This window comes from Ranitomeya variabilis, chromosome 7 (genome assembly GCF_051348905.1).
Source record: "Ranitomeya variabilis isolate aRanVar5 chromosome 7, aRanVar5.hap1, whole genome shotgun sequence".
Taxonomy (NCBI): domain Eukaryota; kingdom Metazoa; phylum Chordata; class Amphibia; order Anura; family Dendrobatidae; genus Ranitomeya; species Ranitomeya variabilis.
The window spans coordinates 52,596,127-52,611,514 of NC_135238.1; the positions used below are offsets into that span (position 1 = coordinate 52,596,127).

At 39.7% G+C, this 15,388-nt stretch overlaps 1 protein-coding gene and 1 long non-coding RNA gene across 6 annotated transcripts in view; one reads left to right on the forward strand and one right to left on the reverse strand.

The window, feature by feature from the left end:
- The first annotated feature begins 663 nt into the window (after window positions 1-663).
- SYT17 (synaptotagmin 17) overlaps window positions 664-15,388 on the forward strand; it is a 112,856-nt gene continuing 98,131 nt past the window's right edge. For 3 of the 4 annotated variants that reach the window (XM_077275091.1, XM_077275089.1, XM_077275090.1), the window contains exon 1: window positions 664-1,002. Coding sequence is in view for 2 of the 4 variants with exons in the window: in XM_077275089.1 (XP_077131204.1) it covers window positions 988-1,002 (15 nt within the window). In the remaining 2 variants the exon portion in view is untranslated. Of the gene's footprint in view, window positions 1,003-13,170; window positions 13,274-15,388 lie in introns of those variants that run through there. The other variant, XM_077275092.1, reaches the window with a different exon arrangement.
- LOC143785946 (uncharacterized) lies at window positions 7,786-14,730 on the reverse strand. Of its 2 annotated transcripts, none has more exons than XR_013218166.1 (3): window positions 14,620-14,730; window positions 9,780-9,887; window positions 7,786-7,940 (listed from the first exon to the last, which is right to left on the reverse strand). It is a non-coding gene; the product is annotated as an uncharacterized LOC143785946 (long non-coding RNA). The 2 variants fall into 2 exon arrangements; XR_013218165.1 differs by lacking the exon at window positions 14,620-14,730 and adding an exon at window positions 13,077-13,168.

Below are 15,388 nucleotides of genomic sequence, written 5' to 3' on the forward strand. Positions count from 1 at the left end.
ATATTATTATTTTTTTACCACAAGGTGGCGATAGACAGCCAGTCTTTGCACTGTTTGGTCTAATCCACCTGTCTGACTCTTTCTACAGGCTCTGTTTTTTATTACCCCTCTTTATGGAACTTTACAATGAGATTATTGATTTATTCCTTTACCTGGACAGACTGGGAGTGTCCTATAGAATAAAAGGCTGCTTTCATAATACATTTAAAGAGACAGCACGCATTTTATATTTACAAGTGGCACAAAATTATTATAAATATATATATATATATATATATATATATATATATATATATATATATATATTTTTTTTTTTTCTGGTTTAAACTAAGGGAGGGCCATTAACGTCGTTTAATTAGAGGGCACCGATTCTTCCACTGCAAATTTGTTATTTATTTTACACCAACATCTCAGAAGGAAACTGAATTAATAGCAAGGAAATACAAGTTTTAATATAAGGCAAATTGTATTACCAATCAGAGCCACACTCTGATGCTGGAAGCACAAGAGAACAATTACATCAATGCTCATTTATACATTGCCTTAGGGCTCTTATTAGGTAAAAGAAGACAAAAAATACTGTTGGTGGCCACAAGGTGGCGACAGTGAGTCTATGCTGGCAATATAGGCACTATTCAAAACAAAATAGGGAAAGCAGCAAAGAGGACACTAATAATCAAAGCGACACAGTGTGTAAGTGACAGGAGGAGGGAGCCTTTCCCTGAAGCAGGCTCTGTCACTGAAAATGGCCCCCAAATAAAGCAAAGGGGGCACCTGATGTGTCATGCAAGCAACAAGTAGGAGTCGCCTCCTGTCTACTGATGGGGACGTGTCACCATGAAGAAGAGCCATCCAGTAATCTGATCATCAACTAAACAAGTCACGTCTGTGTCTCTTTTTTTGCTTTTATTGAGGGGAAAGAAAAAGGAGAAGGAGGAGGCCATGCACAGGCAGCACCCCAGGCACCTGATGGCACTGTGAGGGAAGATGGCATACATACAGGTAGGTGGCATGCACTTACTGATTGCCCAAAATCAAGTTGTGCTAAGAACTTCAGCCAATGAAGAAGTCAATGGGCAAAGGCTGTGTATATATATATATATATATATATATATATATATATATATATATATATATATATATATATATAATATGAATATATATAAAAGTTCTTCTAGAGGAAGAAATATGCAAAACGGAATATTCTCATTTCTAGATTACATTAATACATGTCATGTGTTATTGATATTATGCTAACTATGCCTTCTAATAAAGCAGGGTTAGACTCACAATGCCAGTTATGTCAACCTCATTTTATATATATAAAGAAATAAAAAAGAAAGACAGATAGCATAGGTTACTCCTACTTTATGCTATCTATCTATCTATCTATCTATCTATCTATCTATCTATCTATCTATCTATCTATCTATCTATCCATTATCTATCTATCATCTATCTCCATCTATCTATAAAAATAATTTTGTTCATCTATCTATTATCTATCTATATATTTATTTATCTATCTTTATTTGTTTATACATATGTAAACTAACTGAGTAAAAGTAGAAGTCACTTATGCTATCTATGTTTATTTTTTATTTGTATATATATATATATATATATATATATATATATATATATATATATATATATATATATATATATATACAGTACAGACCAAAAGTTTGGACACACCTTCTCATTTAAAGATTTTACTGTATTTTCATGACTATGAAAATTGTACATTCACACTGAAGGCACCAAAACTATGAATTAACACATGTGGAATTATATACTTAACAAAAAAGTGTGAAACATCTGAAAATATGTCTTATATTCTAGGTTCTTCAATGTAGCCACTTTTTGCTTTGATGACTGCTTTGCACACTCTTACCTTGACAAGCCAGAGATGGTATGTCACTCTCCATAAGGAGAAACGATACCCCTTAGACCCCATGTCCAGAGCCTCTCACCTAGCCAAATCAGTTCTCATGCTTCGCACTGACGAGGGCCAACAGCCCGAAACACTGTGTCTGCGAATTGAGATACTGATTTGGCTTTTATCCTAAGTCATATTGCACGACTCGTTAAAGGGTTGATTGTGACTTGTAGGATCGCTACTTCCAATAGGTGGCGCTATAGAGTTTAAGTCCTCTTTTTCTCAGAAGAGGCAATTTGCATATTGCACACTCTTGGCATTCTCTTGATGAGCTTCAAGAGGTAGTCACCGGGAATGGTTTTCACTTCACAGGTGTGCCCTGTCAGGTTTAATAAGTGGGATTTCTTGCCTTATAAATGGGGTTGGGACCATCAGTTGTGTTGTGCAGAAGTCTGGTGGATGCACAGCTGATAGTCCTACTGAATAGACTGTTAGAATTTGTATTATGGCAAGAAAAAAGCAGCTAAGAAAAACGAGTGGCCATCATTACTTTAAGAATTGAAGGTCAGTCAGTCCGAAAAATTGGAAAAACTTTGAAAGTGTCCCCAAGTGCAGTGGCAAAACCCATCAAGCGCTACAAAGAAACTGGCTGACATGAGGACCGCCCCAGGAAAGGAAGACCAAGAGTCACCTCTACTTCTGAGGATAAGTTTATCCGAGTCACCAGCCTCAGAAATCGCAGGTTAACAGCAGCTCAGATTAGAGACCAGGTCAATGCCACACAGAGTTCTAGCAGCAGACACATCTCTACAACAACTGTTAAGAGGAGACTTTGTACAGCAGGCCTTCATGGTAAAATAGCTGCTAGGAAACCACTGCTAAGGACAGGCAACAAGCAGAAGAGACTTATTTGGGCTAAAGAACACAAGGAATGGACATTAGACCAGTGGAAATCTGTGCTTTGGTCTGATGAGTCCAAATTTGAGATCTTTGGTTCCAACCACTGTGTCTTTGTGCGATGCAGAAAAGGTGAACGGATGAACTCTACATGCCTGGTTCCCACCATGAAGCATGGAGGAGGAGGTGTGATGGTGTGCGGGTGCTTTGCTGGTGACACTGTTGGGGATTTATTCAGAATTGAAGGCATACTGAACCAGCATGGCTACCACAGCATCTTGCAGCGGCATGCTATTCCATCCGGTTTGCGCTTAGTTGGACCATCATTTATTTTTCAACAGGACAATGACCCCAAACACACCTCCAGGCTGTGTAAGGGCTATTTGACCAAGAAGGAGAGTGATGGGGTGCTACGCCAGATGACCTGGCCTCCACAGTCACCAGACCTGAACCCAATCGAGATGGTTTGGGATGAGCTGGACCGCAGAGTGAAGGCAAAAGGGCCAACAAATGCTAAGTATCTCTGGGAACTCCTTCAAGATTGTTGGAGACCATTCCTGATGACTACCTCTTGAAGCTCATCAAGAGAATGTCAAGAGTGTGCAAAGCGGTCATCAAAGCAAAAAGTGGCTACTTTGAAGAACCTAGAATATAAGGCATATTTTCAGTTGTTTCACACTTTTTTGTTAAGTATATAATTCCACATTTGTTAATTCATAGTTTTGATGCCTATAGTGTGAATGTACAATATTCATAGTCATGAAAATACAGAAAAATCTTTAAATGAGAAGGTGTGTCCAAACTTTTGATCTGTACTGTATATAAATATAAACTATATACAGATAGATAAATAATAGATAATAGATAGATAGATAATAGAAAATAGATAGATAGATAGATAGATAGATAGATAGATAGATAGATAATAGATAGATGATAGATAAAAAGCCAAAAAAGTGGAACCGCACAACAACAGGCCTTCTCAGCAGTTCATCCAATACTTGCCCAAGTCCAACGTTTCAGCTCATAATGAGCCTTCCTCAAGGCTTGAGGAAGGCGCATTGTGAGCCCAAATGACGCCACGCCATGTTGGTTTAAAATAAATCTGCTTTTCATTTGAATATATTCGAGTGCTGCCTTCCTTTTTTCATGTTATAGATAGATAATAGATAGATAATAGATGATAGATAGATATACCGTAGATAGATAGTTAGATAGCTAGATAGATAATAGATAAATAATATATGATAGATAATAGATGATAGATATAGATAGATAGATAGATAGATAGATAATAGATAGATAGATAATAGATAGATAATAGATCGATAATAGATAGGTAGATAATAGATGATAGATAATAGAAGATAGATAGATAATAGATAGATAGATTAGTTGACAGATAGCATGGGTTACTACTCAGTGATGCAGAAAGTTGTACACGTCCTTGCAGCCATCACATAAAGTCCGACCCTATCGGAACCTCCCACCACAAAGAAATACGGCAGGCGCGGCATAATGATGGTGACCGTACGCCAATGTGTGGGTGACACATTGCTGTGAACTTGATTCAGTCCGACCAGCCCCCTGTAACACCAGTATAGTATAATTCTAATAAATGAGGACACATATTTGCTCCATCATTAGGGACCTTCACCCTCGTTCTTTTCTCTTATGTGGTTACTGGTAACGGCGTCGGTATGGTGCCTGTTTTTTAGCAGGAGATACATTTATTTGTGCCACTTACAATTTTCAGACTTCATCAGGTCAATGCTTCTTTGTTTTTTTTGTTTTTTTTTACTGACGTTCCTCTTTAAGCCTAGCATAGCGTTTATCATGGGGCTAATCAGGATGTGACATGCACACGGCTCTGCGGCATATTGTAGGCAGGTTGTTTTCTGGCTGCTGGGAGTTTGGACGGGCGCTGGGTGTAATGCAGGCGCTGAGCAGTATCTGGGAAGCAACAGGTGAACCTGTCGGTAGCAGATGTTCCTCGCTTGTTATAAATGTGTCATGTTACCTGCAGCCGGGACTGTATCCGTGTATTGTGTCACAGAGGCCATAATGTATCCACGTTACCATTCATCTGTCACATGGGGATTATCGTCCAGAATGATTATTTACTGTTACATAGTGTCAATAATGACAGGTTGTCATGGTAAACATTAAATATTTGTAAAATAAATGATCTATATATAATAAATACATGGCCACTGATGAGCACCAAACCCACTGACTCATTGATTATCTCATCTCAATGACGGCTCGCGAAGGTTGGGATTAGGCAGCAAGTAAGCGATCAGTTCTTGAGATTGATGCATTGCGATCAGGAAAACTGGGTAAGAATAAAGATCTGAGCCAGTTTAATAAGAGGACATGAGAATGATAGATGACTTGGTTACAGCATCTCCAAAATGGCAGCTTTTATGGGGTGTTCTGGGTATGCAATCATAAGTACCCAACAAAAGTGGTCCAAGGAACGGCAATGGGTGAACTGGCTACAGGGTCATGGGGTGCCCAAGACTTATTGGAAGCAAAGCCTAGCTTCCTAGCTTTTGTCTGTCCGATCCAACAGAAATCTACCTTGGCAGTGACTATGCTGAACCCTGTCCATTTACTGTGCTTATTTTCAGTGCCCCGTTGGGGCTCATAATCTAAATTACTTATCGGTATGACATTGGATGTACTGGAAAAACAAGCCCGATCCTTGGACGCTGCACTCATGAATTTAAAGGAGTTGTCTGGGATCACGGTATTTGTGCCCCTCTGATTAGCTATTTAAAGGGGCAGTTGTCTCTTCTGTGTGTATTCTGCTCAGTATCCCTGCACGCAATCTACCTAGTAGTATCAGATTTTGCATCAGTCTCACAATGGTGCAATATTCATTACATGCGCTATTACAGTAAGAAGATGATGTGCAGGTAGGCGAAGTAGAGTGTACAGTGCACATGCGAGTGCAGAGGCCACATCAAAAAACTGATTGTCAGGGGTGCAGAGAGTCAGACCCACATTGATCTGACATTAATGGTCTCTCCTAATGATGGGAAATCAATATTATGATCTTGAAAAACCCCTTTTATTTGGTGCAAAATACCTGTCATGCTTCTACTCAAAGCAAGGCAAAAGGTGGAGGAAGCTCTACCACTAGAAATGGATACAATGTGGCACCCCTGATACTTTCCCTACATCATTCTGAGCCCCCTAGCATCCCTAGATGAGTTCTTTCACCCCGGCGATCACGTTCCTATCCCAATCTTACCCTAAGTACCACCCTGACATGTGAGTAGAATAGCAGGAACGCCAGTCCTGCCTTAACGTAATGACACACAGGGGAAACGGACAGGGATAACAGAAAACCACAATTATACAAAAACACTCTCAAACAATCGAGTGGCAAATAGAGAAGGAGAGAGTGAGGCAAACCAAATGGGAATAGAAACTGGGAGACACACACACAAATCAACTACACGCAGATATCTCCTGAAACAACTCCAAATGTCAGCTCATTTCTCAGCTCACTCTTCCAGCTCCAAACCAGGTAGTTGCAATATATCACTGGCAACAGCTGAAGCTTGAGGAGAGTATTTAAACCAAAGGGAAGTGGTGAACTCAGAACAGCTGAGACAACTAATTGCAGAGAGCTCCAGGAGACAAACAGGACTGTTTAACCCTTTGTAAGAACATAGCAAGGAAAGCCTGAACTGCTAATAGGAGGGTGAAGCAGCTCTAACTAACACAGATGTACGTGTAACCAGGCACCGCGATCTTCTGGCACCACTATGTTGTGAAATCCCTGTGACAATACCACAGAAGAGTGTCGTATATTTGTCATTTACATGGCTTGGTTGGGGAGAGCTGTTTTGGTGTAACATGTAGTGGCTGCATAAGGTGGTTTTAATTCTAGGGCTGATTGGTGTGTAGGCTCTTTGTACATAGGTCTACTATATTAATAAATTCTGTGTTGTATATACCCATTGTTTATAAGCTGAACTGTGCAATCAGTGCTTGTCACATAAAGCGCTCTGTATCTATCCACGGCCCAAGGGCATTATTCCCCAAAGCCTGTGATAGATCCAGAGCGGTGTTTGTAATGACACACAGCTCTGCTCTCTGAGATCTGTGCCACCTGGTTAGCTATGAGTCTTATTATATCAAATTGAAAAAAGCTGGTTCTAACATTTTCTGGGGACGTCATTCCTTTTTTTTTGCTGCCTGCCTTTGGCCCAATCATAAGTAGGAGACATCAAAAAGTACACTCCCGAGAAAAATCTGTGCTAACACCCCCTTAGTTATAGTGGAAATTAGGCTACGTTCACACTAGCGTTGTGCGCCGTTGCGTCGGCGACACAACGCACAACGCACGCAAAAACGCGTCAAAACGCACGCAAAAACGCTGCGTTTTGCGACGCATGCGTCGGTTTTTGCCGAAAATCGGACGCAAGAAAAATGCAACTTGTTGCGTTTTCTTGGTCCGACGCTTGCGGCAAAAAAGACGCATGTGTCGCACAACGCAACAAAAAAAACGCATGCGTCCCCCATGTTAAGTATAGGGGCGCATGACGCATGCGTCGCCGCTGCGTCGCCGACGCAAACCCGACGCACATTAGCTTAACGCTAATGTGAACGTAGCCTTAGTATACCAAGATTACAAGGTAATAGCTCTGCAACCGAGATGAAACATAAAAAAATAATAACTATGTTTTATTGAGATCTTCAGTCACTTCATCATGAGGTTAGCACATAAAATGCTGTGAACGGTTCTCATGAAAAACAGTTGGTGACCAAATTGATTAAACAAAAGATTTGACTTTTCATTGTTCAAACCAAAGTGAAGAAAACTCATAGAATCTCATGTATGGCACAGAAGCTTACTTGCTGAAACTAGAACGTTCTAGAACATAACAGTGTTATCAACAAATAGACTCCAACTTCAAGTGGGCCATTGTTAACTTCACCGAGACCACATGCATACTTTATCTGAGGCCGTCAGCTCAGAAAAGGCTACCTTAGACATTAATTAAAAAAAAGGATAAAAAACTATCAGGTCACCACCATGCCGCAGCCTGTGGAGGATGTATTAGTTCGGAGATAGATAATCCTCGGATCTTCTGGGCCGGTATCCACAAATAGACAATAGTGAAGTAAGAAGGTTGTTCCGGCACTGAAAAAATAATAAACAATAATACAATTTTACTCAGACTTAATTCAAAGTGCTGTACATAGAATAAAACAAAAATTTCAGGACATGGGAAAAATCCTTACGCATTTTGGAGAATAATGTCTTTACTCATAGGTATACCATGGGCAAACTTGGCACTAGCCACTACCTCTAGTAGATACCAGATGAACCCCAACTGCAACACCTCAACCCGTATAAAGGGATCTGGACTTACAAAGGGCCCTCTGAGTTGCATATATGGAGTAGCTGCTAGCTGGAGGAGTGAGCATGGGAAAGGATAGTCAACCTACAGGGTCCAGGAATAACCAGGGTCTGATACCAGGTGGTCAGTTTAATTAATAAATCTAAAATGTAAAGGCGGATTAGCCCATAATAAATTGCTTGAGAAGCCTCACAAATGTATGGGGAGACATTAAACACTCAAATATATATATATAGGCAACAAAATGAACTTGCCAAAATGTGCCCAATCATAGCCATGCTCGGGTAGTAATGGTTAGATCTCACTCATGCTCAATGAAGTCATGTCTTGATGGACGGAGCAACATAGATACAACTATAGGGATAGTTGTGTATTAGGGTCAACTGAAATCCCTGTCGTCCCTCATGTAAGTGCTCCCATTAGGGCGGTACCCAAGTGTGGCCGTAACCTTAAATAAATCCCTCCTGATGCATTTTTTCATGAAAAAGAGGAGTCATCTGCGAGTGGCTAGTAAGAAAGGACCCAGCAATAACAGGTACCCTACATAAGGTGCCCTGAGTGCTGCACCACCTTTAAAGTCTACCAACATTTAGGAGGCCCCTTTTCTGCAGCTGTCATTCTTCTGTTTTTTTCTCAGGATCCATGGCATCACATATTGTACATTGTTAATGTTTATTTCTGAGGAGAGGGCACTGCCTCAGTGTACGCAATGTCATCAATCAAGTGGCGATCATGGGACTGGGCGACTTAATGTAGCTTTGAACCTGGGCATAGGAAGCAGCAGCTCCAGCCCAGTGTGCATTAAAGAGTTTTTTTTTCCATTTCATAGAAGGATTTTGTAGTGTAATGATTGTAAAACCAAGCATTTTTATTTCAATTTACTTCCTATTAAAATTTGCACCAGTTCTTGAAATATTAACAATTTTCTTTTGTTTACTGCTTGTTTCCTAGGAGACCGACCACTGATGTGTCTAACCTGTAAGCACTACGCCGAAGCTGGTCGGGTTTAGGCGCTAACAGCGCTCTCCAGCTACCCCGGACAGTTATAAAATAATGCTTACAAGCTTAACATAACAAAGCTTGTAAAATAGTGCATGATCTGCTACTGTATCTAGCAACGGTGGTCGGACTCCAAGGCAATGAACTGCAAACAAAACACGGCTGACAATTTTAATATACAGTAACATGAAAACTTGCAAGCTGAATTTAACAATATCTGTCTATGAAGATGGAAATAACCCTTTACATAGGACAGGACATTTTACCTGCAGTATTGTGCTGTTGTGAAAGTGTAATGGACATTAGTGAGAGACTTAGGAAGTATAGTGGGCAGGTTGAGATGAAGACAACAATACAGTTTGCAACACTGCAATGAGGGAATGGTCACTTCTACGTGCCCCAAAAAACGGAGTAAAAGTAAGCGTTATGTGCCAAGAAAAAGGGGTCAAAAACAACAATGTGCACTAAAAGGTATGAAGTCATTATTATTTACCCAATGAAGCACCTAATGAGCATCTATCACGTCTGGTGCTGCTCTTTTATTTAAAGCATTATATTTGTATTTTATCCCCGGAGTGGTATCACTAATGCATGTTTCCTGTCCCTAGTCTTATACTTACCGTTTCTCCTGTTCTCAGCACCGCTCCGGTTGGTCTCCTGCAGGTTGTGACTTGCTGGATCTCTTCAGTGTTTGCTGGGTGAGTCGGAGGTCACTTCTCAATGTAAGCCTATAAGAGCCAGAACAAGGTCAAAGTGAGACTCTCATGGACCTATATTAAGAACTTGTGACCCTTACTTTGACTTCCGATAAGTCAGATGTTGTGGTCACAACAAGACCGATTTGGCGCCGGGAAGAGCAGAAGATGGCAACTGGTATTTTATTATAGGCAGGGAACAGATATTAGGTGCACCACTCCTGGGGTGAATTTTAAAAACAAACAAACTCCGAAGTGGTGCTTTAACAAAAGAGCAGGCAGCTCCAGACTGGTGAATTTCCAAAATTTGAACTATTGTCCAAATTGCACAGTTCATCCCCATCCCTGCCCAAACTTCTGGTTTTGGGATCACAGCCTGCAGAGTAAAAATCAGACTGCATATTCACCAATGTAATTCAATAGGGATGTTCAGATTACAGTATTCTCGCATGGACTGAGTGTCCGTGTAAAAGAAAAAATTGGAGCATACAATGTTTTCTTCCATATTTAGGATAAATCTCGCAAGTAGAATTCTAGGTGTGGGAAAAAAATTGCATCCCATACTGATCATCCGTGTAGCATCTGATTTTTATGGATGCGTTGCAATTATTAACCCACTTTGTATTTGATTATGTCCATTTTAAATATGGATATCACACTGATGTCACATGGACATGAAATACAGACAAACGAACGGTACACGGATGACAATTGTCCAAGTTTTAAACATTTTTTGTTTGGAACTAGCCAAAGAACTAGTCTTAAGTAGAGAACTAGTTATAGGGCCTCCGGGCATTTGAAGGTTCAGAATTAGAAAAAAAAGTGATATTTATTTCCTGAAACAGCTCCATTCTTGTCTATGTGCTCTATCTCATATAGCAGCTCATCCCCAATCAAGTTATTTCTAACCTTGGACAATCCCTTAAAATTCTTTCTGCTAGTAGAGTACCAAGGGCAAAAGGCTAAAAAGTGTGATTTGGCCTACCCCTTTTCCTTAGTTGATCATACTCCTGAAAAACTGTAGCTGTGGGCCAAATTTTCATTCAGCAGACTCCTATCTCTCCCAACTACTCCATTCACGAGTATTCTTCTCATCTGACCATTAATTTGTAACAGGTAGAAAGGAGAAAACTCCTACCAGACACCTCTGACAGCAGCTTATCTGAAAACAAAAGGATCTCGTGTTCGAATTCCAACAATCCTTCTCTCCTTACATCAGTGAGAGTGAGGAGACCTCCATACACATCATATGAAAATTGTCTGGTTTGGCACACTTTCCTCTAATATGAAGGGGGCCTTTAGTGTCAAGGTTGTAGGCGTCTTTTTACTTCCTGTTTCATGTATTCTTCCTCCTCCGTAATCCTCCTCCATGCTTCTCCTCCTCCATGCTTCTACCTCCGCATTTTCCAAGTCGTCTTCCACTCTTGCCATTTTCCTACCTCCTATCACTAATGTCCATCACTCTATACCACGCTTCTTCAGACCTTCAGCCTGTTTTTATTTTCCATTTCCCTCCTACACTCATCTCTGTACCACTTCTCATCCTTCCCACCGCTTGTTTTTTCTAGAGACCTTCTCTATTATCTTTTCCCATTATATATATTTATATATACTGTATGTACACACTGGATTTTGTTGTGTGATCTAGGAGCAGGCATATACTTTGTCATTGCTACGCGACTATCTCTATGTAATCAAGTGTAATCTAATATATCAGTGGGTCTGGAATATCAGAGCAGCTCACACACAGTCTGCTTTGCATTGATTACGAAAGACAATGATTGTAAGTATTCCTATAGCATCTTAAAAAAATTGCTGTATGTCATCGATTATACCATTATAGCCTATATTCTGACTATGGGGATATGATCTGTTGCGAGATTGCTTCCTACTAATAAGGAGATATAAATGGATACAAGAAAAACTATAACCATATATTCTAAAACTATGTAGAACCTTGCAGTCATTGTTTGACTACTGATGTATCATAATATAATATTATCTGACGAGATCCTGTTAATTCTCGTACATATCTTTTTTATGTAACTGATAAGGGTGTGTATGATTGTACGGTTACATTGCTTCCTATGTTTTTACTGTATTGTATTGATTGCAGATATATACGTAGCTATTGTACACAATAAAAATGGATCTGTTCTTCACAACCTGTTGAGTCATGGATGTAGCTGGATTCTTGCACAGATCCTAGCCCGACCATCTCTATAGTTTATAGCTATTTGTTTAGAAGCTGAAGCGAAGGGAAAAAATAGAATTAAAGGACGTTATTATTGTGAAAAAAAAAGAAAAAAAAATCTCTATTATCTTGTTGTGATTTATAATGTTCATGTTTTGCAATTTTGTTTTATTGCATAATTACAGATGTGTTAATATCTGCATCTACAGCTGGAAGTGTTACAATGAATATGTTGGGTTTATACAATTATTTGTTCATATATAATAATAATAATAATAAAAAAATAATAATAAAATAATATATTATTATTATTTTATCTCTTGTATTATTAGCAATGGTAAATTTGTTGACTATTTATCTAGTGTATAAGGATGTGCTGTGTATTACATATCATCTTTTAAAGCTACATTATTTCCAATAGGGTATAGGTGCCTTTTTTATTTACTGCAATTCACATTCCCTTAATGTCTGCCCATACCTTTACATGCTAAGTATTTGTTGCAGAGATTTCTGCAGCCAAAACGTGTTTCTTGGCAGGAAAAAAGTTGCATAAAAAACATGAATTTTGCTGCTTTATTTCTGTTGCAATTTTTCCCATTTGTTAGAAAAGTGCTGCAAAAAGGCTGAAAGAATTGAGCTGCTGCAGATATCAAACTGCTTCAAATCCGCAAGGAAAAAATAAGCAGCGTGCGGATGACATTTCAGAAATCTCGATCACTTTGCTGGGACAGTAAAATGTTGTGTTTTTGTCAGCAAAATCGTGACGTGAACATATCTTAAGGGTACTCTTCCACTATGAGCTTTTGGTGAGTTTTTGATGTTGCAGATTTTCAGCACCCAATAGATAAAATAAGTTACTTGCATTTTTTCAAGAGTCCGCGGCATAAAAAAATCACCAAAAACTCATCGTGGGAACGTAGCCTGTTTTCCAATGTTTCATGTTGGGGTCACAAAACGTTTCAGTGGCACTATTTAGAGACAGAGAATAAGGCCATGTTCACACGTTCAGTATTTGGTCAGTATTTTACCTCAGTATTTGTAAGACAAAACCAGGAGTGGGTGATAAATCCAGAAGTGGTGACGTGTTTCTATTAGGCCATGTTCACACGTTGGGTATTTGGTCAGTATTTTACCTCAGTATTTGTAAGCCAAAACCAGGAGTGGGTGATAAATCCAGAAGTGGTGACGTGTTTCTATTAGGCCATGTTCACACGTTGGGTATTTGGTGAGTATTTTACCTCAGAATGTGTAAGCCAAAACCAGGGGTGGGTGATAAATACAGAAGTGGTGACGTGTTTCTATTATACTTTTCCTCTGATTGTTCCACTCCTGATTTTGTCTTACAAATACTGAGGTAAAAAATTGACCAAATACTGAACATGAGAGACTAGTGATCCAGATAATCAGCTCTTTTTGCTCGCTGGCTGTGTGTCTTCATCTTCAGTGTCCTGAATTAATTTAAGGGGTATAATGAAGGGAACATGAGCACTGGGTAAATATGTGAAGGGGCAAATGTCGCCATAAGTTCCAGGCTGTGTTCTCCATTAGTGTTGATGTGTTCTCATTGCAACCATCAGTGGTGACTTCACCATGGACCATCAACCACCACGGACCAATATCGATGTCTGTATTTAAGAGCAGGACACTGAGTGGTTTGGGGGTTACCTGGTGGAAGTTTGGCAACTACTTATATGCAAGAATTGTTTACAGGCTTATTCCCAAAATATTTAGCTATCCCCTATAGGATTTAAGATAGGGGATAACGGTATTTTAGGAATAACAGATGTAGACAACTCTTTAGGCTGTAGGTCTTTATGGCATTGATGACAGCAATCCTTGGCTGTTACGATTTATATAGGGTATACAAAAATGTTACCAGGATTTTCTTGTTGATGTACATTAAAAACTGTCACATTGGTAAAGCCGATATACACTATATTGGACGTATTTCCACTATGAGCTAACTCTACCCATGATGTAAATGTCAGGCAAAATAGCTAGGGTAATGGAAATATTCCGCGCTTACTGGCGAAACGACATCCAAGTTTAAGAAAACATTGTGCACAGTTGTCCTGAAGAAGGAGTCGAAGTGACTCTGAAACGCGTTGACAAATACACCAGCATTTTATACCCTAACTTAGATGTCATTTTGCCGGTAAGTGCAAAATACGTCCATTGCCCTAGCAATTTTTCCTGACATTACGTTATGGAAGCTTTATCATCTGGGTTATAAGTTTTGTAGTGGTTGTGTCTCACACAGCCCTATAAGGTGAACACTTTACCTTTTTTGTCCTTTTTGTTACTTAGATAAGACCCTTAGTGCTTTTGCCTTTACTCAGCCATGATGTAAATGTATGGCAGTGGCATATTATTGAGGTTCCTATGGGAGGACACCCCAGTACATCCTCTTTATGCGTCTTCTATGATGTCATTTATTGACTTTCAAACATCCAATATTAAATGACTTTTAAATAACCTTGCCAATAAGACAAGACGGACTTCTCTTCTTTTCATCAAGGCTGGCTCGCTCAGAGACTTGTATCTACAATGATTAAATTTATGCCCAAAAACCTGGCTGGGGACTGATGTGATAAAGCACTCTATGTCTTGAGGAGGGTCTGAATTTTTTTTTACTTGTTGCAAATGCTGTAGGCACATAGGAGGAATCATTTGTGGTGTCTGATTCCCTTTCTCCCAGGAGAGGTGAGGGGGTCTGCAGCCGTGCCATCCTTTGCAGATGTTTCTATGGTTACAGCCTGAGCTAATTTCTCAGCTAAGATCTGTCCTCCGATGGAAAAAAAACAATACAACAATCACCCATACACAGTCTACCGGGAATCCAGGGCTGTCGCCAGAAGGTCACAGGCCATGGTGACAATTTCCCAAGACTACCTTTATTGTCACCCTGCAATTACCCATGAGCACATATGTAAAATAAACGCCACAACATTTTTTTTTTTTATCTTTGGTATTAGGCCATATTTAATAAAATCAAAATCTGTTCCAAAAACGGTAGCAATTATGTAACAATATGGGACAATAACCCCATAGTGTCCAGTTCTGAACTCCAAACACAGACTTTTTTCTGTATGTCCGGTTTCTTGTTCAGGTTCTAATAAAGCTTGTTGAAAGGCTGCAGTGAGGGACAGATAGTGACTGCACACTCTACAAATAAAACACTGTGTGAACACTGCAACCCATATCTGTGGGAGCACTGTGCTAAAAGCCGCTGTGTGCACTCTGCAACCCCGTCTGTGAGAGTACTGTTCTAAAATCTGTTGTGTGCACTCTACACCCCCGCCTGTGGGAGAACTGTCTATAAAGCAGCTGTGTGCACTCT